The sequence below is a fragment of the Pavona decussata genome, unplaced genomic scaffold (genome assembly GCF_977016875.1).
Source record: "Pavona decussata unplaced genomic scaffold, jaPavDecu1.1 SCAFFOLD_16, whole genome shotgun sequence".
Taxonomy (NCBI): domain Eukaryota; kingdom Metazoa; phylum Cnidaria; class Anthozoa; order Scleractinia; family Agariciidae; genus Pavona; species Pavona decussata.
This window is the reverse complement of record NW_028145439.1, coordinates 4,932,501-4,955,836: the sequence shown is the minus strand read 5'-3', so window position 1 is coordinate 4,955,836 and position 23,336 is coordinate 4,932,501. Positions and strand designations below refer to the sequence as shown.

The 23,336-nt window shown below is 39.0% G+C and overlaps 2 protein-coding genes, 1 long non-coding RNA gene and 2 pseudogenes across 3 annotated transcripts in view; 4 read left to right on the top strand and 1 right to left on the bottom strand.

Annotated features, from left to right (window-relative positions):
- The first annotated feature begins 656 nt into the window (after nucleotides 1-656).
- On the top strand, nucleotides 657-21,370 carry LOC146487503 (cation channel sperm-associated protein 1-like). The gene is made up of 11 exons (XM_085088528.1): nucleotides 657-929; nucleotides 1,568-1,681; nucleotides 2,436-2,589; nucleotides 12,462-12,553; nucleotides 13,265-13,414; nucleotides 16,153-16,216; nucleotides 16,847-16,955; nucleotides 18,783-18,843; nucleotides 19,466-19,547; nucleotides 20,133-20,247; nucleotides 20,872-21,370. The coding sequence occupies exons 1-11, from the start codon at nucleotides 749-751 to the stop codon at nucleotides 20,899-20,901; spliced, it is 1,152 nt and encodes a 383-aa protein (XP_084944654.1). The 5' UTR covers nucleotides 657-748; the 3' UTR covers nucleotides 20,902-21,370.
- LOC146487506 (uncharacterized) lies at nucleotides 4,464-6,458 on the top strand. Its single transcript, XR_014857822.1, has 3 exons — nucleotides 4,464-4,841; nucleotides 4,935-5,039; nucleotides 5,528-6,458. It is a non-coding gene; the product is annotated as an uncharacterized LOC146487506 (long non-coding RNA).
- LOC146487505 (uncharacterized) lies at nucleotides 7,542-8,954 on the top strand (annotated as a pseudogene).
- LOC146487504 (uncharacterized) lies at nucleotides 9,035-10,332 on the top strand (annotated as a pseudogene).
- A 284-nt stretch (nucleotides 21,371-21,654) lies between the features above and the next one.
- LOC146487501 (CCAAT/enhancer-binding protein zeta-like) overlaps nucleotides 21,655-23,336 on the bottom strand; it is a 36,533-nt gene continuing 34,851 nt past the window's right edge. The window contains exons 32-34 of the mRNA XM_085087826.1: nucleotides 23,130-23,221; nucleotides 22,561-22,597; nucleotides 21,655-22,070 (exon numbers count right to left, since the gene is read on the bottom strand). Coding sequence (XP_084943952.1) covers nucleotides 21,840-22,070; nucleotides 22,561-22,597; nucleotides 23,130-23,221 — 360 coding nt within the window. The 3' untranslated portion in view covers nucleotides 21,655-21,839. The remainder of the gene's footprint in view (nucleotides 22,071-22,560; nucleotides 22,598-23,129; nucleotides 23,222-23,336) is intronic.

The following is a 23,336-nucleotide window of genomic DNA, read 5'->3' as shown; positions in this document are numbered from 1 at the left end:
ATACTCGGAAAAAAGAAATCCGAGTGCTCCTATCAGGAGTCCAACCTAAGACCTTCCGATTACTAGTTCGGATGCTCTACCACTGAGCTACAGGAGACTCGTGGGAGCTAAGGGCAATAAAGTAGGTTCATGGGACAAACATCCTCCATACTGCTAGGATTTGAATGTCAAACGTGTGGTATATGAAATAAATGTGATGGTATATTTCCAGCCTGGTGAATGAACTTTAAATTGGTCGTAAAACCAAGTTAGACTACGTAACGATCAAATTGTTCTCAATTCAAGAGTGTGTAGCTACTGCTGTATTAACTTATGCTCCATGAACCTCACCATGAACTGATCTCTCAACTTCAGTTGAAAGGCCCTAAAACTGAAAAAGAGGATCTAAATAGAAAAGGAACATAACGGCAAATTAGGACATCGAAACAATCCCTCAATTGACGTTAAAATTGTTAACTTTAAGCATTCTCCATTACTTAATTTAAATATCCTGTCGGAACTTTATTCTTAGGAATCTCAGCGAAGGCAACTTGTTCTGTCCTTCTATCACAGAGTCCATCCATTGTCCTCCTCCTCCTCCAAAGCGCATCGGAGGAGACCCAGAAGATCCTGGATACGAAATAGATCTTACCCCTAAACCCTTTCGCGCCCATAATTCAAAATGGCGTCCTCCACAAGGACGTTGCAGCAGTTGTAGTACAACTCTTTACTGGCTGTAAGTTGAGAGAATAGCACTCGAGAAACGATCATGAAACGAAGTCATCAGCAACAGCATTTTCCAAAGGCTCTAGAAAAAGCTGGCGAGTTCCGAATGTTCATTTACGAGCTGACTGAGTCCAAAATATTCAGTGTCAGCATTTTGTTCGTGATTCTGCTGAACACGGTGATTTTAGTGATGCAAACAGATGAAGGATTTTCCATAAAGGCAGGTAGGTGTTAATCCAATTTGGCCGGCCATTTTTTACCAATCCGTGCAAACGTTTGACGGCAAAGATGTGTAAATACAGGAGGTCGTATTTTTAAACATTGTTAGAATTCTTTAACGATACTTAATTATTGAACTCGTTCATGAATTTTTCATTTAGTTCATTCATTTTAGTACGCTTGTCGAACCAACGGCCCAGCTTTAAAACTGCAAGTGTTAACAGTTTTATTAAACTGGTCCTTGATTTAGATCCATTACAAACCTATTTGATGAAATTTTAGAAACTAGATACACATTTTATAATTAACAAATTAGAAACGCCAAAAGAAAAACGTTCAGTTTAGAGATGTCGTTATAGGAAATTTAAGCCCTCTTTAGTACCTTCGTAAACGTAGTTTAATCAAAAAAAGTTTCTTAAACTTGTTTCTAGATTGTTTGTTTGTGTTTTCGTCCTATACAAAGGATGGTATCTCTCCGCTCTGGACAACGTGTTTCTGGTCATATATTATGGAGATTGTGCTCAAAATTTACTAAAATTGAAGCTCTCTTTAGTACCATTATAGACCTAGCAAGTCAAAACAGTTTCTTGAACTTGTTTCTAGTTCGTTTGTTTGTTTGTTTGTGTTTATGTCCTATACATAGGATGGTATCTCTCTGCTCTGGACAATGTGTTCCTGGCTATATATTTTATGGAGATTGTGCTCAAACTTTACGCGCTTCGATCGTCCTTCTTCACGACGGGATGGAACATCATGGGTATTGCAAAATGTTCTTTCTTGTTCTTATCTACTGACAGATAAAATCCGACGTAAGAATTTTCTAGAAACCTTAGACATCCCATCTGTGAATTGTTTAACTAAATCCTGCATTTGTAAGCCGTGCTTTTCCGTAAAAGAATGTTTTCTAAATTATCTTAATCTTATTGTTATATTGACTTCAATATAAGTGCCACTCGGCACGAAAGAAATGGAATTTTTTAATGTTTTAAAAACTGATAAGCTTATCGTAAATCTCTTTTTCACTGCACATTTCTCACCCCTTTGCATATGCTGGCATCTTCTATCATTGGCCTTGCGGTAACCATCAGGTTTTCCAGTCCCCCACCCACCCACCCCCCCCCCCCCCTCAAGAAAAAAACAGTTGTTTCCCCTTTAGTAACTGAAATTGCCGTAACGTTTATATGTTTATTATGAGTGTTTTTTCTGAAAGTAAACTTAGACGAATATCTATGGAGTAGGACACGTATTACGAATAGTCTATCTCAGTCACCTTAACCCTCTTTTCAACTGAGAAGAGAGGAGGCGGAGAAGTAGAGAGGTTTCCAACGTCTGCTCTCCATATCCTTTATTAACTATTGGTTCTCGCTACTTCTGCTTCTCGCTCCTCCCAGCTTTCCCACCAGGCTCCATGGAAAATCAAACTATACTCGTTTATTGCGACATGTAATGTGAACATATTATCTTAAATGGTTGAGTTCTGTAACATTCGTGTATTTCTCGCTTGTGCCCAGACTTATTCATCGTTCTCTTCACCATGGTGGACTTCCTACTCCCGCTGATCGTGCAGAATGTTGGCTCCTTCGACGTGGCCGCCATCTTCAGATTACTGCGCATGTTCCGAGCTATCAGAGCGCTGAGAGCACTGCGAGTACTGCGGACTATCAGGTCAGGAATACAAAAACAAAATGTATGGTGTGGGCCTTGGAGGACATTTTTTTTTACGCCCACTTCAAGATGGCGGAAGGCTGGTGATGTTGGTTAGGCAATCTTTTATTGATTAGGATCTGAATTGCGCGGATCGAAAATAATTTCCACTTTTTTGGTGTTTGTTATCGATCAAGCTCATGCGCGAAGTATATGTTTAATACTTATCTAACTATTTTTACTCGTGTATCAAATCCACGCAAACACTAATATAGCACCCGCACATTTTGTTTTTCAAGTCTCCCTGTGGCTATCGTTATGATCAGCAAAGTAAACAATCTCGTAACCAGAGTCCTCAGGCTCATTGGTCAGCGGTTTGTCGCCAGGAAAGACCGTAGGTACTTACCCAGGAGGGAGGGGTCAACTTCGGCTTTTCGCTATTGGATCAATCTCGTACCCAGAGTCCTCAGGCTTTATGGTCAGCGGGTGGGCGCCAGGAGAGACTCTGGGGACATCAAAAAAATTCAAATTTTTTGATTGGCTGTTCCGTAACGTTTTCCGTTGTTTTACCGCAAAAATCCTGCAGTAATAAAATTCGATGTCCCCAGAGTCTCTCCTAGCGACTAACCGCTGGCCAAAGAGCCTGAGGACTCTGGGTACGAGATTGCTATTGGATTGGCTGTCCGGATGATACGGGCCATCGTGACGTCACTTCCTGTAAAACCCGCGAACTTTGAATAAGTTTGTAAACAATCATCCGCGAAAATGTTTCCGACGGATATTAGTCGCACAGTGTACAGCAAAGGTGAACAAAGTCGAAAGGTATGTGTCAAGCTATTAGTCAAGTATCTAGAACTTAAACATCTTCCAGGTACTAAAAGGTTCAAGGCACAAAAATTAACAAAATTTAGACGTCGAGCAAAATGAAAATGCGACGGATCACTGAAGGGTTGTCATCTTTCACGATCGACAACGCAAAAACCGAGCAACTTAAACTGTCGAGAGAAAAATGTGACATCGAAATGGTTCAAAACTTTGGAATGGCCTTGAAAATAAATCACATAACAGTGAAACAAAAATGATCAGTCAGTTAAAGCGCATTTTTGGGGCGCCAGGATTGTGTCTTTAAGCAGCTGATGGCGGTACACCCGCGAAAAGTATGGACAATAAGCTGAAGGAAAAACTCCCTTACAAAGTCTATTTGTCCTTTTTTTGTTTTGCTATGATTTTTAGCACATCCGCTAAATCATGTTATAAAATAGCGTCAAATTACGAGAAGTTTATCTGCAATGTCATACATCTGACGCAATCACTCCATTTCTAATGAAACAATCGATTCCTAGGGCTATGCAGAAAATATTAACCGAAGCTCAAAGGACAAAGATGACGCATTCTTGAAAATGGTAGGTCGTTAAACTGTTTTTTTTTTTTTTTTTACTCGTATCTCTGAGCAGGCTTTACTTAAAATTATTAGAGTTTGATTAAACGCAAAAGAAGACTGCGGATAATAAATTAAATCCCCACCAAAAGTCAAGTTTGAAACTGAGTAGTAGCATAAACCGGAGAAATTAACACTTCATCTGACTGTTCGTCTGCAAAACACAAGATTTTAAAAATTTTAATCGTTTCAAACACGTAAATAACAGCAAAAATATCAGATCGTAGCTGGATAAATCCTGTGTCCTCGGGCGTCCCCATTCAAGTAAATAATATAGTCATATGATTTTTGTAATTTTTTTTTAGTTACTACTCCTGTACTACACTTTTTGTTAGATATCTTTTGTATAATTGCACCCATACGGCATCGCTAATATTATTGGTATTGTTTAATGTTTGTTTATTTTTCTCGCTCTAAGCGAAGTTACAATCAATTTTTTGGAAAGGAGAAATGCAGTAAAAGTGAAGATGCACTCTTTAGTAAGAAAACTTCAACAAATGCGTCTTCCCCATGCACATGATATGAAGGTTAGAACATTTTTATAGTCTGTTTAATGTCATAGAATAATGCATTCATGAAATATGAATTTGTTAAGATGGCAGCACGTGAAAATTCCTCCAATCAAACAAAGTAGGTTGAACATCTCTGTACACATGCACAAATAGTAATATCAGTAATACTCTCCTAGGCAAAACAGGCATAAGGCAAAAAGTGGAGGAGACTAAACAAACTGAAGAGAAAAGAAAAAAGACTGTTAAAGAAAGCTCAACAACAGAGACTTGCATTGTACAAATGGTTAAAGCGAGAACCTCTTTTCTACAGAAAAGAATCAAAGGTCAGTAATAGACTATGAGAACTGGAATTGGCATGCAATTTACAAACAAATTCTATCATTCAAATGATAAAACAAACTAATCCATTTGATCAGGTTTTAGACCAAGACCCAGTAGCAGTAATCAACACTTTTTTGACGAGACTGTGGTTGAACAGAACCAGGAGCAAGATCAAGAAAGCAAAAGTGAAATTCTAAAAGGTATAGTCTCATTCCCTACTTTCAAGTAATTGAGAAAGCAATAGGGTTCTAATTCCTTTAGCCCATGTATCTCCCAGAAAAAATAACTCATTACTCTATTGGACCTCTTTTAAATCTCAGGTTCACAACAGAATATTATGATGTACCATTACTTTTTCCTCTCAATGTCACAATTCTTTCCCCCGTCTTCTTTTCCATCTAGAAATAATTACTGTCTAATTATAAGTTAGGATGGGGTGTCGGGGGAGGGTAGCTTAAGGACGATGTCTCTTAATACAGAAGATAATTTGTGTACATTATTTGTCACTGATTTGTGTACTATGCGGAAAAAGAAGACGTTTAATATGGGCTACTGAAATCCAAAAAAGAAAATTTTGGGGTAGTGGGACATTTGTTAGAGATAAGCAAAATTATTAAAAGTAGCAAAATACAAAAAAATGAAAAGTGCAGGGTTACCTTATCCTATTTTTTATTATTATTTTTTATAGCTTTCACTACCAAATTTGCCATTTCTGACAGCAAGAATCCTTGTGGAACAGCAGCAAAGAGCCGGTCAGAGTACTCAAGGGTCTTTATGAAATTGACAAGGTTTTTATTGGCTTGAAAGAAAGTGAAATTGAGAGCTTGAAGGTGTGTAACGCGCATTACAACAAAGACCATCGGCGTCACAACCAGCAGTCATGGAATGGTATTTATCTAACGGACCGAACATGGTCAGTATGCAACAAAACAATAAAAACAACTAAATTACAGTCCTGTAATTACCACAGTCTTAATACATCAAGCATTGGCCTGACAGTCAACAGAGCAATATCATGCCTCTTTTTCACGGAGTATTGTACAAAAACTTCAAAGGTCATAGAAAATGACCATTTGTATCAAACTGTTGATATTGCATCCCAAACAGCTTCATATATATGCATGAAATGCAAGGAACCATTTATCCAAATGGTCAGAGCAAAAAAAGAGTCTGAATTAAACAACAAAAGAAAATCAATCAGTTACTCTCAGCAACTCCTAAACCTGTCCATTCAACTAAAATTACCAATGCAAAGCAATCAGTAATTCAACACCCTCCTTGTCATCAATTACAAAAGAAATCAGAAGATCAGCATGTATTATCATCAAAAGAATTATGGGCACATCAATTTAAAGTGCGGGATGTACTTGAAAGTCTCTTAAAAGCCACAAAAGGAGGAGACAACCTCTTCATTGCTATGATGCAAAACCCCAATTTGACTGTGTCCAAAACTGAATTTATCAATGGTTTGGCCACTAACAACAACAAAATTGACAGTAAACTTCCTGAAAGATGCAATCATAGCTAAATTCATTGTTCTTGGAAAAGAAGTACGGATACATTTCCTTCTTCAACCGCACAAAAAGATGTCACTTTCTTGCCTTACCACAGAAATTCAACCCACAAACTCTGCCTTTGTGCCATGGAATTTACGAAGAACAGTTGGTATCAGTCTGTAAACAGTACAACCAACGGAACACGTTTAAAGATGGAAAAAGAAATTTCACATAGATGAAACGCACATTCTAAATCATCCTAAGAAGAAAATGGCAGCCATTTATAAAACCGTCCGAAGCACTGGCCTCAATGGTAAAGAATGTCAGTTTGTCTTACCGTAAGCATCCAAAACTACTCAGATAAGATGTGACTCATGTCATCAACTTTTTAAGACATTGTGTTCGCAAAATGCATGCATATCACACCACAGTTTGCAACTCTTCCACAAACGATAGCATGTCTCCCCGATCAACAACAAGAATGTCTTCCTTGGATCACAAACAACTTCTTTTCCGTTGTCGAAAAATGGCAGAATATGTAGAACACTTATAGAAATCCAACAGTAGGATTCAAATGCGACTAAATGAGGAGAAAAGAAAAGAGAACCTAGCTTGTAGACCTTCCCTCTAATGTCAAACTCACAGCCCTTGGTTTTGGGTCTTTAGTGGAACTTGCGATACCTAAAGAATACCTCAATAAGGATTCTGTTTTATATGCCCTGTTGTGCAATATTGTGACATCACCGTTATAAAAGCAGAAACTGCAGATCGAGAAACAGATTCATCAATCTGTTAACAAAGTACACCCTAAAGGGATGCGTTTTCACCCTGTTATCTTAAAATGGTGTGTGGAACTAGCAAACAAATGTGGCAAGAGTGGGTACGAATTGGTAAAAGAGATGCTCCCTATTCCCTTCCTTTCAACGGTAAATGCATACAGACAATCTTGCAAATCGTATCAGCCAATTTCATCAGAAAACTTGAAATTATTTTCTCAAGAACTCACAAGACAAAAGAGTCAAGGAATAGGTGGTATACACTTGGATGAAATCTACATTAAGAAAGGCATAAAGGTCTGTGCAAGAACCAATCAACCAGTGGGGTTTGAAGATCTTTAAATACCAGCAAGGATCTCCCAGACCATAGACTATAAGGAAGAACCAGATCAAGAAATTGCGGCTCATTTAGTTCACTCTGACAGTGAAAATGAAGCCTCTAATGATGATAGTTCTGGTGTATCCGATTATGAAGAAGAAGCGCGGTACCGACAAGCCTCGCATGGCAAAAATGATTCTGCAATTTTTCTGGTCCTCAATTGAAGGAGACTTCACCTGGCCAGTAGCAAGTTTTCCACTGCATCAGATAAATGCGGAAATGTCAGGGCACTGTGTCTGGAATACAATTAAAGTTCTGAGTGAGATCAATTTTGGAGAAAATCTCAATAAACAAGTTCAGGTCCTTTATGGGGTATGTGATAGTGCAACTCATTGTGCAGCCTTCTTCAACTGATCAACATCGTCAGGTTAATTGGATGACTGACAACCCTTTCAATAACAATAACCAATATTTTGGTTATCTGATCCTCCCCACATGATCAAGAAAATGAGAAATTTCATCATTTCAGAAAATCGCCATCTCAAGTATAATGGCTTTGAAATCATCTTGTCACACTTGTTGGATGTAGCTGAGGGTGGTTTCACCAAACTATCATTTAAGCATCTTTTCCTAACAACTAGAAATACGATGTCTGTTAAAAGGGCTGTTGAAACTTGCTCTTACGAGGTTGCTGATGACATATTATTTAACAGCAAATTTGGATTTGAACAGACTCTGATGACACGAATGTACCTGAGGACAGTTGCAAAATATTTCCAAATAATGAACAGCCTTACACTTGATCAGAATGCAAAACGTCACCTACTACAAACAATATTGTTTTTTAAAAGATGGAACAATAACATTCAAGACACATTGAAAAGCCGCAAAGGCAGCTTAAAGGATCATTGGAAACAGTTTATTTCAAGACACACATTTCAAGACATGATACGGTCCATTCGAGGTTTTATTGGACTGGTTAGTTACATTCAAATGTATCATAAAGAAACCAAAATAGTTCCACGCACCACAAATCAGGATGATGTTGAGAATTATTTCAGCCTTCAGAGAAGCAGGATTGCTGGTGGGGAAGTTACAGTCCAGCAGTATATGGAAGGCAATTCTACGTTGGCAAAGGGTCTGCTTATCAAGGCTGAAAAACAAGACATCAATTTAAATTCATTCATTAGTTCATACTCCAGAGCAGTAACACCAAACTATGTTGCTTTACCCTTGAAAAGGAAGAGAAAAGTTCTTGAGAGAAAACACGAAAAGGAGATGAAGCCCAAATGTAATTTGTTTCAGTACAAAATCAGTCATTACTCTGAAGAAGAAGTGAATAAATTTCACACGAAAAAAGATGAACAACAACTCTACAGACAAGTCCAACAAGTCCTTGATTACATAAATGTAAAATCCTCAAACGTCATTATTGGATATGCCCAGAAGTTAGTAAGTGCTCTTCGCAAGAGCAAAAACAAAGAAGATTTGATGATTTTTTTAAGTCATTTAATTATAAGTTGAGGCATGACCATTTCTTCAATAGAAACTGGCATAGAAGAACCCTACTGAATGCCCGCACAACTCTACTGGAAGATAAGGAAATGAAAATGGCATGGCAAACAATTTTACGAAAGATCAGCATGACTCATGAAAATGAAGGTGATCTAAAGTCGCCAACAATAGAGCTCTATCAAATTGTATGTGAAAAATTTAGTAATAGAAGATGCGTGGCATTCCTGGCTATTGATCACTTAAACCCCAAAAATGATGAACAGCAAAGTGCCATTCGCCAGCTCCTACGTACTTTTGAAAGGGGTTACCAGAAAGTGCCTGTTGCATGTAATTCTCAAAAAGCGACAGACAAATGTTTTAAATGTGGAGAAGAAGGACACTGGGCAAATCAATGTAAGAAGGACATCCCACATGACCCTGAATGGGTCAAAACACAACAATGCTACAAATGTGGACAGACTGGTCATTTAAAAAAGGATTGCAAGGTAGCAAGTAAAGGCAGCAATTTTAAGAATCCTGGAAAAAATACCACATGTAAAGTTAAACAAAACACCCTCAATAACAACAATGACTTACTACCAATACAACTCCTTCGTCTACCTGAAGTTGACTTGAGATGCCACCCCAAGTTTGTCAATCTTCCAAATATTCCAAGTGAACAGTTCTTACAACAGGGTTCGGATGCCTGGAAGCAGGCTAGAAGGGGAAAAGTCAATGGGAGTAGGGCAGCATGTGCATTAAGATGGAGAGGAAGACGACAAATGTTTGAATGCGCAGAGGAAATAAAATCTGGAAGGGCCACAACAGAAATAAATGATGCCATGAGATGGGGTTCAATGTGTGAAGATCATGCCATAGCCACATATGTAAATGGAATGCCATGTAAGGAATACAAAAAAACTGGACTTTGGTCAACAACTGATACTGAAGGTTGCTGTTGGCTTGGTGTTTCTCCTGATGGCCTGGTTGACGAAGATATACAGTTGTTGAAATCAAATGCCCATACATGGATGGTAATCCATTTCCTCACAGGAAGGTGCCAGTGGTCTATAATCCTCAATGCCAACTGGAAATGTATGCAACAAATAGAAATAAGCGTCACTTTGTGTGCTGGACTCCGAAAAGAACACTTGTTTACCTCATTAAACGAGATGACAAATTTATTGATGAACTTGTGACACAACTAAAAAAATTTTGGCAAGGTGCAATAACCAGAAACATTCCCAATTCAAATCCAGCATGTGACAACCTGAAAACTACAGCAGAAAAAATCAGTGAAAACTCTAAGCTTTTGAGAACTATAACATCATGTACTTACCAGGAGGGAGGGGTCAACTTCGGCTTTTCGCAATCGGATTGCTTGTCCGAATGATGCGGGCCATCGTGACGTCACTTCCTGCAAAATCCGGGAAGTTTGAATGATTGATAAACTACAACCTCGCCAAATTTTTTCCGTGGATGATCAGTTAAATAATTCTACGCCAGGCCATCAAAGAATCATAGCTATGTATGAACCTATTACCATAATACCTGAAAACAGCATCATCGCTCATGAAATTAATATTTCAAGTATGAAAACCTGCAAAAGTTTGAGACTGGTTGATAGCAAATACGACAAAACAGTGACAGCCTGCGCCTCTTTGAAGAAAGATCACTTGAGAATCCAAAAGAATTTGACAAGGAGGGAAAAGTGAGATCTTACTGTGGTTTAGATCTTTCGATTAGCCATTAAAAAGAATTACCTTACAACTTAATAAAAATGATCAGAGGGTTTAAACGCATTTCTCCGGTACTGTCTGGTCGAGAAAAACATTTTTTCTAAAGCTATCGAAAAAGCTACGTTGCAAAGAAGCCTTCAGTACAAAGTAATTTGCCAGTTAGTAATTGTTAATGGGCAACGGGATTTGCTTTTTGCTTGATTATCTCACAAAAACAGGAAAACATGACAAGACTTCTCCTTCCGATGCCGAGCGGCTGATGCCAGCTTCAACTGGCAAAATAATCCAAACATTCTGTATCTAGGCATCAAAATTCTAGGGGCAATGCACAAGTTTTTTTCTCACACGTTTAGAATTCATAAGGAGGCTTCAATTATTCACTGGACTAGTACTTAAGTTTAACTGAACTTCTACTCTTACATCATTTTAATAATGAAAATCAACTGAAACACAGCATTTATCGTCTCCTTGCTCATTTGTTTTGTTGATCATGTCAGGTGATAAGTTTATTTTCGTGACAAGATGTCTCCGTATCAGAGATATAGAGAAAGCTGGAGATATTGTGAATATGTTTGGCCAGAAAACTGAGCTCAGGAGTACGCGATTTGGTGTGAAATTTCGAAATTTCTCCCAAAAAGTAATGATCAGTTCAAAAGAAAGTCGGTTTCCTCGGGCGTCCGCATGTTTTGGAAGCTTTTTCAAAATTCTAGGTTGCTCAACAACAGTCTTCTTTAAAAAGGTTAAATGGCATGGGTAAATTAAAATAAGCTCCTTTGAATCATCATTTTGTATCTATCAATCATTTTAATAATGTTGGAGGCAAATTCTATAACTTCAGGTCAAGTTTCAGCAATAAACACAAACTTTTAATTTTCACTGTTTTTGCACTCGGCAAAACAAACGCACTGATCACTTTTACAGTTGAATATAACCTACTAATCTCAACTGGAACGTTTACACTAAGATTTGACCTCGTCCCAAGCCAAATGTCAGTTTCACCAGTACTTTGTATAATTAATAAGACGTAATTTTTCTGGCGCGGATAATCTCTGTCAGCTTTTCTGATCAGCGCAACTACACGTAGCTCTTCACTGCAATATTTTCATCATAATTCATGGTTGAAAATAAATGAACACTTACCTATATCGAGAAAAGAAGATTAAAAGTCTACTCAGCAAGAAAACAAACCCCATCCGGAGCCTGGCTGGAAGAAAAGTGCAACAAAATCACCAGTGCCATTTTCGAAACTGGACAAAATCCCGCGCTTTACAGGAAGGGACGTCACGATGGCCTGTATCATCCGGACAACCGACAATCTCGGACCCAGAGTCTTCAGGCTTTTTGGTCAGCGGGGCAACGCCGGGAAGACTCTGGGGACATCGAAAAAATTTGATTTTTTTGATTGGCTGTTTCGTAACGGTTTCCATTGTTTTACCGCAGAAATCCTGCGGAAGTAAAATTCGATGTCCCCAGAGTCTTCCCGGCGTTGCCCCGCTGACCAAAAAGCCTGAAGACTCTGGGTACGAGATTGGACAACCGAGTCCACGAGTTGACCTCTCCCTCCTGGTACTTACATACCGGAAAGACTCTGGGGAACTGGAATTTTATTACCGCAAGATTTCTGAGGTGAAAACAATGCAAGCCGTTACGGGGCAGCCAATCAAAAAATTTAATTTTTTTCGAATTGTCCAAACCCGCTGACCAAAAAGCCTGAGGACTCTGGGTACGAGATTGCAAAGTAAACAGAACAGTTCCTTTTAGGATTTCAAACGTCAACTGCCTTGTTTTTTTTCGGCAGGTTTTTGAAGAACCTTCAAGTGATTATGACCACGATTCTGAAATCGTTTCGAGCGCTGAGTACAATTGTCATGCTGCAGGGACTCTTCCTTTGTATCCAAGTCAAATATCAATGCAACCAAGAGGCTTCTTCCATACTCTCTAGTAGTGTAGCAGCTCTTGTAAGCTTGTAATAGTTTTAATTGTGTTGTAGCTGCTATTACTAGTTTAGAATTGCATGGGGGTATTGCTCTCTTGTTTATTCTATTGTTTTCTAGAATGGTTGCAAGCCAATCACGCGAGACCTTATGAGAGCTGTTACTTCGCTTCTATATTCTCATTACTCCACTAAAACTCTCAACCTTTAAACTTAACGAGTGTTCTAGAGAATAGCGTCTCCCCGTGTAAGGGCGGGTTACAGTAGACGGTTTAGCAAGTGTTTTGGTGGATTTTCTATACGTTAAGCCGATAGTATTATTGTTTTTAATTTGACTTTTGATTATTTTGAGGGCCATAAGTTTATCAGTTTCATTACTGTCAGATATGTCACCCTCATAAAAGTCTTTCTATTTTTATTTATTTTATCTTAGTACTCCTGAACATTTGGAATGACGCTATTTAGCGCAAAGATGTTGCGCGAAATATGAAGACTGTGTAAGTCGTTTCAACTGGAATTACAGATTGGTCAAAATCTGGCGTATTGGTATCACAGAATTTGTTCCCTCCCCCACTTTATCTATAATTAATTTAAATTAACACCCTTTTTTGTGACCGAAGTATGTACAACACTTCAAGTTGATTATTCCTTAGCCAGGTGTCATGCAGACATGTTCGCAGTGATAGGTCGGGGGTTGTTTTATGAAGTGGCTCCAACCAGGTTCGGTACCCTTGGCAAGGCCTTCTTCACGCTCTTCCAGCTGATCACCTTAGATGATTGGTTCTACATGTACAGCGATGTTGTGGCCAAGAGTCCAGGTTAGATCTCTCAGTCTTAGGCGTTTCTCGTGTGTAACTAAAAGAGGAATAACTGTAAAATGCACATGAGATGATAGAGAGATTTAGGTTGCGTTCGATTGACCCTATTCCGGAATAGGAAGACACAAAATGATCACACGAAATCCCTCATGAGAGGTTTTGGAGCTGCGAAATTTTGCAGAAATGGCCTCCCAAATTTACTTAAAACGAGAAATCTAACAGCATGCTGCTTATTCTTATTCCGGAACACAGTTAATCGAACGCAACCTTAGAAGACTTAGAATCGCGCTTACAGCAAACGGCAAACGTGAGATTCGCGTTGAAAATGCGAGTACATTGTACATAGATCAGGGGCGTAGCGTCCATATACGCACGTACGCCCGTGCGTACAGTTGAGATCTGAGAAAAAAAATTTCTCATTAAATTTGCCGGGTAATAATTTCATATTTTCACATTATACGGGCGTTTTTGATTGGAATTCCCATTATCCAAGCATTAATCATTCAGTGCTGGCCACTAATAACTATTACGATGATGGACGAAAGATTAAGCTCCCTAGCAATCCTTCATATAAATAGACATAAGAACGTGGATATTGACAGGTTGGTAACAGAATTTGTCCGTCTCAAGTGTCGACGCCTCGCCCTTTGCTTGTGACCTGTTATCATTGTTTTTGTAAATTTTTTTTCTTTTCGGCACACTGTAGCTTACAGAAAATACTAGGGAAATGGTTAAAATAAACAACTTTCTACTGGATTCTTGCTGCATTATTTATTGAAAAAGCCCCGCAAAACAACCAGGAGATGGCATTTCCGAGACCCTAAATTTCAAAATTTTATGGGGGAGCATGCCCCCAGACCCCCCTAGTTGCAAGCGCCAAAGGCGCTAACGAAAAATTTATTCTCGTGCGTACATCTTCAAAATCCCACGCTACGCCCTTTTAGATGAGAATAGTGCAAAATAATTTGGGCCTTTTATGTTAACATAAAACTACTCAATTTTACTGAGAAACTGAAAACAGCGAGCGGCAAATGAAGGATAAACATGGTCACGTGGTCATTTCTGCCGTTTGCCGCAAACGTAAATCTAAATCACTCTATTGTCATGTTATTTCAAATATGTGAACTGATGTGAGAGATAATGAAAGAGAGTCTAACGGAAATTAATAGCCACACGACTATTGTACTCAGCCAAGAGAGGACTCAGCAGGGTACTTAGACTGGACCCTCCCAACCTCAAAAGATGGTAGTCTCTGTTTGTAGCTCCCACTCCTCCCCTCTCTAACCTTTAGAGATGATATATTTTCTGCAAAGACGCCGAAAATCATTATTCAATCCTCCCTGTTCTTGTGTCAATAGCCATGCAGACTTCTTGATATCAGAACACCAGCCTCAGATAGGGCAAGGTGGTGTCATGTGAACCCCCTACCCCCGGGGAGGTACTCCCCTATATCAGCTACATAGGTATGTGCAGCGCCAAAAGGAATGGGTTTTTATAACAATAGAGTTGATGTTCGCGGGCGTAAATATGTTTTTGGCCCGACTCAGGCTCATTTTAGCCCGAGCCGCAGGCAAGGGCTAAAATGAGTTCTGAGAAGGGCCAAAAACATATTTACGCCCAAGAACATCAACTCTATTACTATTATAATAATTTCAGAGGGCATTCAGAAAAGGAATGAAAGACAGGCGTTTATTTTACAGTTGTTTCATTGTTCGAAACTATTCATTGTCGCATAAGCTTTAAACTTCAACAGAACACCGCAAAATTTGTCGAGAGAGTATTGCTTCTAAGTTTTCCAAGGGAAAATATCAGAATTTTGTGAGCAGCGAAGACATGGTCACTTGCAAGTGTTAAAATTAATTGTGCAAGTGCTAAACTGAGCAGGTTTCGCTCGACGAAGACAAACTGTTTAGACCTGTTTACCTTCACCTCGCCGCCGGCCATGGAGCTACTACAGGCATTATTTCCACCATCGTACACCAGTTTCTGTAAGTCCTTTTCTCTAGCTAGCTGAAACTACTGGGAATTTGCTTCTTCGTTAGGTTTTTCAGCCATTTTGTAGCTCAAAACAATTTTTTTGCAGATGGCAGCGCTTCCAGTCAAACAAGCAAGAAAACGGTGCGAACAGTTGAATGGTTTCCAGTTCTGATTGGCTGGCTACGTTATGTTCTTGTTTCTCATTGGCTTAGAGCAGCGGGCTAAAATATATTTTAGCCCGCTGAATTTTCCATTTTAGCCCGCAAAATACGCCGCAATGCCCGATGAAATTATTATAATAGCCGTTTTTGACCCGTAACCGACATTGCAAGGTTATGGGTTCAGTCTCGTTCAATTCAAGCCTGCATGAATTCTCCCAGTTTATCGTGCAACTGCTAAATTCACCCAAAGAAAACTGCCTTTGATTTGTTTTTTACAATAACATGTAAAAGGTACGAGGGGAGTTGGCTTTATTTTCCGTTGAGAAAGCGCGCGTGTTACATCTCCCGTCATTTTATTGTCTGTTCTCCTATCGACTATAGCTACGAGCCAATCAGCGAGCGGGAATTTTGACAGCTATTGTACTGCGCGGCTTGTTACCCACAACGGAGCAAGTTATCAAGTGAACGTAGCTCAGTCGACCCGCTCGTTTTGTCTGTTTTAGAACAGAACTTACTACGCTGACATTCCGTGATATATTTCATAATTTCATGTAAACTGGCCGAATATTGTTTCTTTCTTTGTTTATTGTTTTTGTGCAGGTCATAGTTATATCATCTTGTATCTCATCGTCTACATTGTTTTGGAGAACTTCATCTTCATGAAGTAAGGTTAAGGATTTGTGTTGTAGTGTGTTAATGTACGTACCATGTATAGCTACAAAGGCTATGCCATGCAATTATTAAAGTAATGAAGTCCAATTGATAATAATAATTATCCATAGAAGTATAGCCGTAATGAGAGATAATAGATCATCATTATCGTCATCATCACTTATGATAGACCAATCATGTACATCGCTGTGGCAAAAGATAAGAGACGCAAGTAACGTCCACGAGGCGCAGCTGACTGGTTTTAGACCTGATAAAACACGTGCTGCGATTTTTTTGGACGGCTTTAAAAACATTCCTGGAAAAGCGTGTGTCAATAGAGTTCATAACAATGATGTTTTTGTGAACGTTGGAAATTAGCATACGAGAAAAACACCGCATACTAATGAGGAGTGTTTTATCAGCTGATAAAACACCGCATACTAATAAGGAGGAGGTTTATCGATACAAAGTAACTGTACGTAATGTGTTATCGACCATTTGATAGGTAATGTGTTATCGACCATTTGATAGGTCAATGGGACTACAAATTATTGAATCACAATGACGAGCGAGTGCGTCAGTGACGAGTTAATTGTGGTTGATTTTTGGTTTCACACCTGTTTATACTTTCCCTGTATTCTAGCTTGTTTGTGGCCGTGTTGGTGGATAACTTTCAGAGGACCATTACAGCAGTTGAGGTGAAGCCTCACAAGAAACACAGCGGACTGCAGTTCAAGAGTGTTTTTGACGATGTTAGTATACGAACTTTGTTTATTGCACTGGTCCAACAGGTAGCAGTAATGCTGCTAATTGGAGCGGACCTGTCATAAATTAGTCTCCCGGAAAGAATGGGCCAGTTATTTACAGAGTCTAACTAAGGCCGCGGCTTAAGACAAACTGTGGGCCTCCAAGTCTGTTTATAAGTGGTTTATTTTAAGTAGATAAATAGATTTTTAGTCTGGGATGCAAGCCTTCTTGTTACCGTCAGCAGCAGACAGTGTTTTGATATGATTGTTGGCAAAATTGAAAATAGCTTAGAACGTGGTTTAATGGCCTTAGCTCCCACGAGTCTCCTGTAGCTCAGTGGTAGAGCATCCGAACTAGTAATCGGAAGGCATTAGGTTCGACTCCTGATAGGAGCACTCGGATTTCTTTTTTTCCGAGTATGCCTGCGTCACTTTCCAGAATAATCATCATTCTCATTCATTCACCAGGCTGGAAATATACCATCACATTTCTTTCAACGTGGTTTTGTTTAACATCGTCTACACTGTCTTTTAATAACTGACCCAATGATTTTAATCATACATTGTTTTGTATCGTCAGTATTTTATTGTACTGCAGTGAATTGCACTGCATTGTATTGTAGTGTATTGTACTGTATTGTATGTTTGTTTAATAATGTTAGTTAAGTTGTGTAGATCGTTTTTTGCCTGTTTTATAATGTTCTAATGGATCTTTTAGTTGTTTCTTCGTCAGATCCGAATGTACCTGCTACAGCCGTGGTTTTAGACTGCAAGCAGTCCCTTTCTGGATAGTCGAGAGGTCGCGCGAAATAGCCGAGCGCGAAAAAAATGGAGCGAACGAGCGGAGGGGGGCTTGGGGAGACGCGTCTCCCCCAGTCTCTTCTCATTTATTTCTCCTCGCTCCATTCTCGCTGCGCTGTGAACGCACCCTCTCGACTAACCATAAAGAGACTGCTTGCAGTCTACCGTGATTTATTGCTAAGTAATTGCAATGAAATCTACCAATAGTTTGTAATCAATTAGCTATATCAATCTAATTAACTAGTAGGTCAGTAAGTCAGACAATCAGTTGGTCGGTCAGTCAGTCATTCAGTCACAGTTAGAAGTCGTTCCGTAAGTTAAGGCAGTCCGACAGAGACCGTCTTGCAGACATTTAGTCAGCATTAAATTGAGTCCGTCATTAAGTTATTGGACAGTATGTCAGTCATTGGTTCGGACAGACAAACAGTCAATCTGAGAAACAGTGAGTTTATTAGACAGCCAGTTAACCAGTTGGACATATATATGATAAAAGTTTAACGGGAAAATTTCCGTTAGCTGCGTGGCACTTGTACTTATAAAAAGGGAAAGGTAAAATATAGTTCTCGAAGACGAGTGTTCAGTGCCAATATGTAGAAATTGGACATATATATATCTGAGTAAAAACATTTTATCAATAATTACTCAATTCACTAAGAATTGAAACTGTCTATTTCACAAAGTTGGGTCAATGACTTTGGCTTCGATAAAAAAGGTTCCCTCATTATGAACAAGAAGAGCTCCTTTTATTGTTATTGACTTCATTTTTATTCTTAACAATCTATTTCCTTTCAGTTTTCTTAATCATACATAATACACATGCGCACATAATTTGTTACATATTTTTTTGTTATTATTTTCTTTTTGTAAATTTGCAGTTTACTTTAGGCAGGTCTACATCAGCCTTTGGCTTTCCAGATTGTAAACCTGCGTTACCAAATAAAGTGTATGTACATATGTATGTATTGTAGCTACAATGAATCCCTCTGTTGCTTGACTGTTCAACCTCTTTTCTCTTTCTTTTCATGTTACCAGGTGAAGCTAAGCAATCATGCCGGAACTACATACTCATTTTCAGATGATTTTGATTTTGAAGGTAACCCACTTCGCAAAATCTTTGTCGAAAACGCACCAGGTTTGGACGATCTTCTCAACTGTCGGTCAACCTCATACGCGACCCAATTAATTGTTGTGGTTCTTTTCATCCGTGTTTCAGATCCATTGTAACATCTGCAGTTCACTTCCCTGTCTGTTAAATAGAAAGAACTAATTGAGCGGGGTTATGTAATATAGTTTGGTATTTTTACGAGTCGGTTGTTATATTTTGGAGCCTTTAAGCTTAATAAACTGATAGAACCCAAAGAGCCCGTGGGGCCCCATTGCTCCAGACAGAAAAATGCAGGGCAGTGGCGCCCGGTTACATAAAGTGTCTTAGATAAGTGGTACTCCCTTTTCTACAACCGTTCCGTGCTTTACGCAGACATTTCTCGAGCGCTATCGTAAATCGCTCGGCTAAGGTTGGTTTACTAAGGACGGAGAACAGAAATAAAGTACGGGAACACGCTTGAAAAGGCACGGGACGACTGTAGAAAACTCGAATTTATCTTAAGATGCTTTATGCAACTGTGTTTAGGGCTCAAAACAGGAGTATCGAGAATCATTGGCTCCATGCCTCACTCCAAGACTCTATTTCTACGCAATGCTTGTTTCTTTTATAGTGGATGAAGATGAGGAAGACCAAGAAATCAGGATTGTAAAAAAAATTGAGGATTATTATCCTGAAAACAAGTTCTCTCACAGGTGCGACAATCGTTACTGATTTATCGACACATAACACCGAGCCGCAGCTGCCGTGTAAACCACTTCGAGATGTTTGGAAATCGGATAAAACAGTATTTCGAGTGGTTGATGTAGCTTTTGAAACCATTGATAATAGTTGAGGATATTCAAAACAAAAGTTCACCACATTTTATGATAATTAGGACTATATTTCCAAACCTCCTTCACGGCAGTGATTTCCCTTGTTTCTTCTTCATAAATTATTAATGAGTTTGAGAAAGTAAAAGGAGCCACATTAGGGCGGTTTTCAATGGATGTCGTAAAACGAAAACCAAAGTAATTACTCTGTCCAATCACAACAGGTGCAAACAGCGCAATGAACTAATCAGAATCCAAAGCAAAGACATGTAACCGGCGCCACACGCGGGAAAACACGTGCGAGCGAGGCACGATTGGTTTGGTTTTACATCCTATTTGTTGAGAAAGTGGCGCAAGTTTTATCAACCAATCACAGATGAGAGCGTAATAATGCAAAACCAAAGCAAAAACGCAATTATTTTCGACACTCCATTGAAAACCGCTCTAATATTTACATTTCTCTTGCAGGGAGCGATCAATGATCAACGAATACTTCACGCTGCTAGCCTCTCTGGAGTACAACATGCAGGAAATACAAAAAGTGCAGAAACTCGCCAACGATCTGGTGGACATTTCAGTCACGGTACGATCAGCTGCACCATACTGAATTAATTTTATGTTACAGAAAAATAAGTAAAATGAATTAATTTGTGCAGTGAACGGCCCCATCAAGGATGGAAAATGATAGTCTTGTCTATGTTTAAGGGGTCATAAGTGGAGTTTCCACTTGCAATCTTGTGTAAATCATTTTGGAAACCATCGGATACACCATTTCCGAGTTGCTGTGAACCTCATGAAAGCGAGGCTAAGTGCAAAGCTTTTCATATGGAAATTAGTTTTGTTTGCATATACATGAAATTAATTTTCACAATAAACACTTTGCACTCAGCTCCACTTTCATAACGAGGTTCAAAGCAACTCGGAAATGACCTATTTTATCGCTACATCTGTGGGAAACCTTTACGGCAAGGCACTTTCCAACAGTATCACTTGACAATCTCCACCCAGGTGAATCACGACAAGTGTGTTGAGTCTCACGTTCACTCGGCAATACAACAAACAAACATTGATTCGATGTAAACATCGTCTGAGCAAACGTTCGTCACGTTTTAGTGAACATGAAGTATTTGTTTCTTCCTGTTTGTTTCATTATTCCTGTATATTATTTTATCATGACGTGTGTTTATACATTTCTCTTGTCCTCTAGATACCGGATGTGCCTGAAGAATTAATTTGAAGCATTTCAAGCCCAAGAGACCATTTTAACTCTTCTCGCAGCAAAAATACGTTCAAACTGTTATATCTTTTTTTTTTTTCCTAAAAGCAATTTTAATTAAAAAATTTGTTCTCAAAGGGCTTTTGTTTCCAATAAATGTAAAAAAAAAAGTTCATGCAGTTGTCTACTGTTGGTGTTTTGTCACTGTAACTGTTGACAAACTCGTTAAACTCGGAAAAGAAGAGGTCGCACTTTCTCACTATCTGTAGTTTTAGGGTCTCATGATTTGATGGGTAAGAACAAAAAATGAATTATTTTCGGGACAAACGTAGGGGATTTGGAGGGATATTAATGTTCCACAACTATTAAACCTTTCAAATCAATCCCCCAAACTTTCTAGAAAAACACAGTTTGTGCAATGTTTCTTCAAATGATAACATCGATTTCTTGGCCAACAAAGCCAAACAACGAAAACCATGGCTATTTCTTTTTAAACAAAACAAAATCTATAATTTTAGGATAAACCCGACACAAATGTAATGTGCCCTTTTTGCTTCATACTACAGAAACGGCAATCTCGTTCCCAGACTCCGCGTTCCCTCAAACAAAGCGGTCGTTTTTCCCATCGCGCTGGACAACAGTAAAGAGGATTCTGTCAACGGGATTGCAGAAACGGAAGATCAGATTCGGCCTGAGCTGGGAACAGAGGGAATCTTAGAAATGTCAACACCACAAACACGGAGGCAGCGCTCTTTGCCGATTCTATTTTATTTACATCTGATCTCAGTCCAATTCGAATGGTGAATTTGCAACATAATATTTATCACAAATCAGATTACAGCACAATAGGAAAGGTACCTGCCATTTAAATAAACAAACCAGAAAACAAAACTACTCTCTGATTCAACATGATGATGACGTCCGCGATATCTCCCCTATTGTTCGCCAACACTCCTATACTATCTTTGCCTCTTCCCTCCTCTTCCTTTTGCATTAAAGTTCTTTCCCGGACGATAATTAGATTTTCTCTGTGGGCCTTTCCTCCCACCCCTCCCTCTACCCCGCTCCGCTCTCCAGTTTTTTCCCGCCTTTTTCTCCTCCCATTTCAGTTGCTTGTCGCTGGCGCCCGCTCTCATGACGTCATATTCCCCGCCGCGAGACGCTTTCGAATTCTCCAGCAAGTGAGCGAACTGAAAATTTGAAAACAAGAATCTCGATTAGTGGAGAAAACAATAGGATCAGTGAAAAAATAACTTGGATTTTCTTCATGGTGGATATTGGGGCGAATATCGTCGAAAGTGAAAGCAAACACAGATTTAAGGTTTCATCCACAAATTCAAAAATAGGAACACTTAGCACAGCACAGGACTCTAAGCACCATATGAAAGTGCTGCTCAGTAGCTTTCATTTTGAATGGTCACACTTTAGGATTTCATACTCAGACCCAACTGTTAGAACCACCTCGTAAAGCATCACAGGAAAGTACTGCTCAGTAGCGAACGAGCTCGAGGCGGGCATTGTTAATTACGGTTATTCTTAACTTGCGAAAATATAGTAAAGGTGTTGACAGTATTGATGTGAGAGTGGTCTGGTACATTCAGACTCAAGTTGGATTCAAATGGACTGGTAGGAGGTTTAACTTTGGGAGTGAAAGAGTTTAGGAAAACATATATTACGTACTTCTTCAGCGGAGGCAAACATCGATGAAACATCGGTTCTGAAAAGAAAAGAAGATTGAGTCATGTCAGGCTCCAAAAAGTGCACGGAATTTACTCGTTAGAACATTGTAAACTTCACCTCTATTAAAGGGAAACCTTTGTTGGCGGAGGTCGTCCTCCTTGTTACAATACCAGCCGGTTATTTGGCCATTTCCGAGTTGCTTTGAGCCTCATTATGAAAACGGGCTTCGTGCACAGTTTCTATTACGAAAATTAGTTTTAAATTGTTTTAAACTATGATAAATTGGCACTGTTCTTCCGAAATTGAAAAAAAAATAAATAAAAAAATAAAAAAAATGTAATTGAAACAAAACAATTGCGTCCTCCAAAAGACAAACAGATATCACTGCAATTATCAAAATGACATCAAATTCTACTTTAAGCTTGAGCACCACAGTGCAGTTAGGCCTTGTATGAATCGAAAAGATGCAAAACAGCTGCCCACACCCAAAGGTTAGTTTTTTTAAACATTTCAACCGCAATGCTGCAGAAGCAACGCTAGATGTTATTTCGTATTTTCGCAAGTCTTACCCCTCAATATTTCCCTTCTTAGACTTCTTTTTCGTACTCTTGATGTCTTCATCTTCAGAAAATTCATCCGAGCTCAAGTTTTCAAGTAGAGCCTGTAAAACACACAAAAATTGTCAGTAATTAAAAACTCCAATAAGAAGTAAAAACCTACTCTATTTGGTCGTCAGGCAATGCTGCTCCCAAATCAAGAAACGTTGCGTGACTACA

Bases quoted from the DNA above. Each gene is read 5' to 3' on its own strand.
- LOC146487503 (XM_085088528.1), top strand. From the start codon at position 749: ATGAAACGAAGTCATCAGCAACAGCATTTTCCAAAGGCTCTAGAAAAA. The intron at 930-1,567 runs GTAGGTGTTAAT...TCCTATACATAG, and splicing joins AGGATTTTCCATAAAGGCAG to GATGGTATCTCTCTGCTCTG. The intron at 12,554-13,264 runs GTATCCAAGTCA...GGTGTCATGCAG, and splicing joins GCTGCAGGGACTCTTCCTTT to ACATGTTCGCAGTGATAGGT.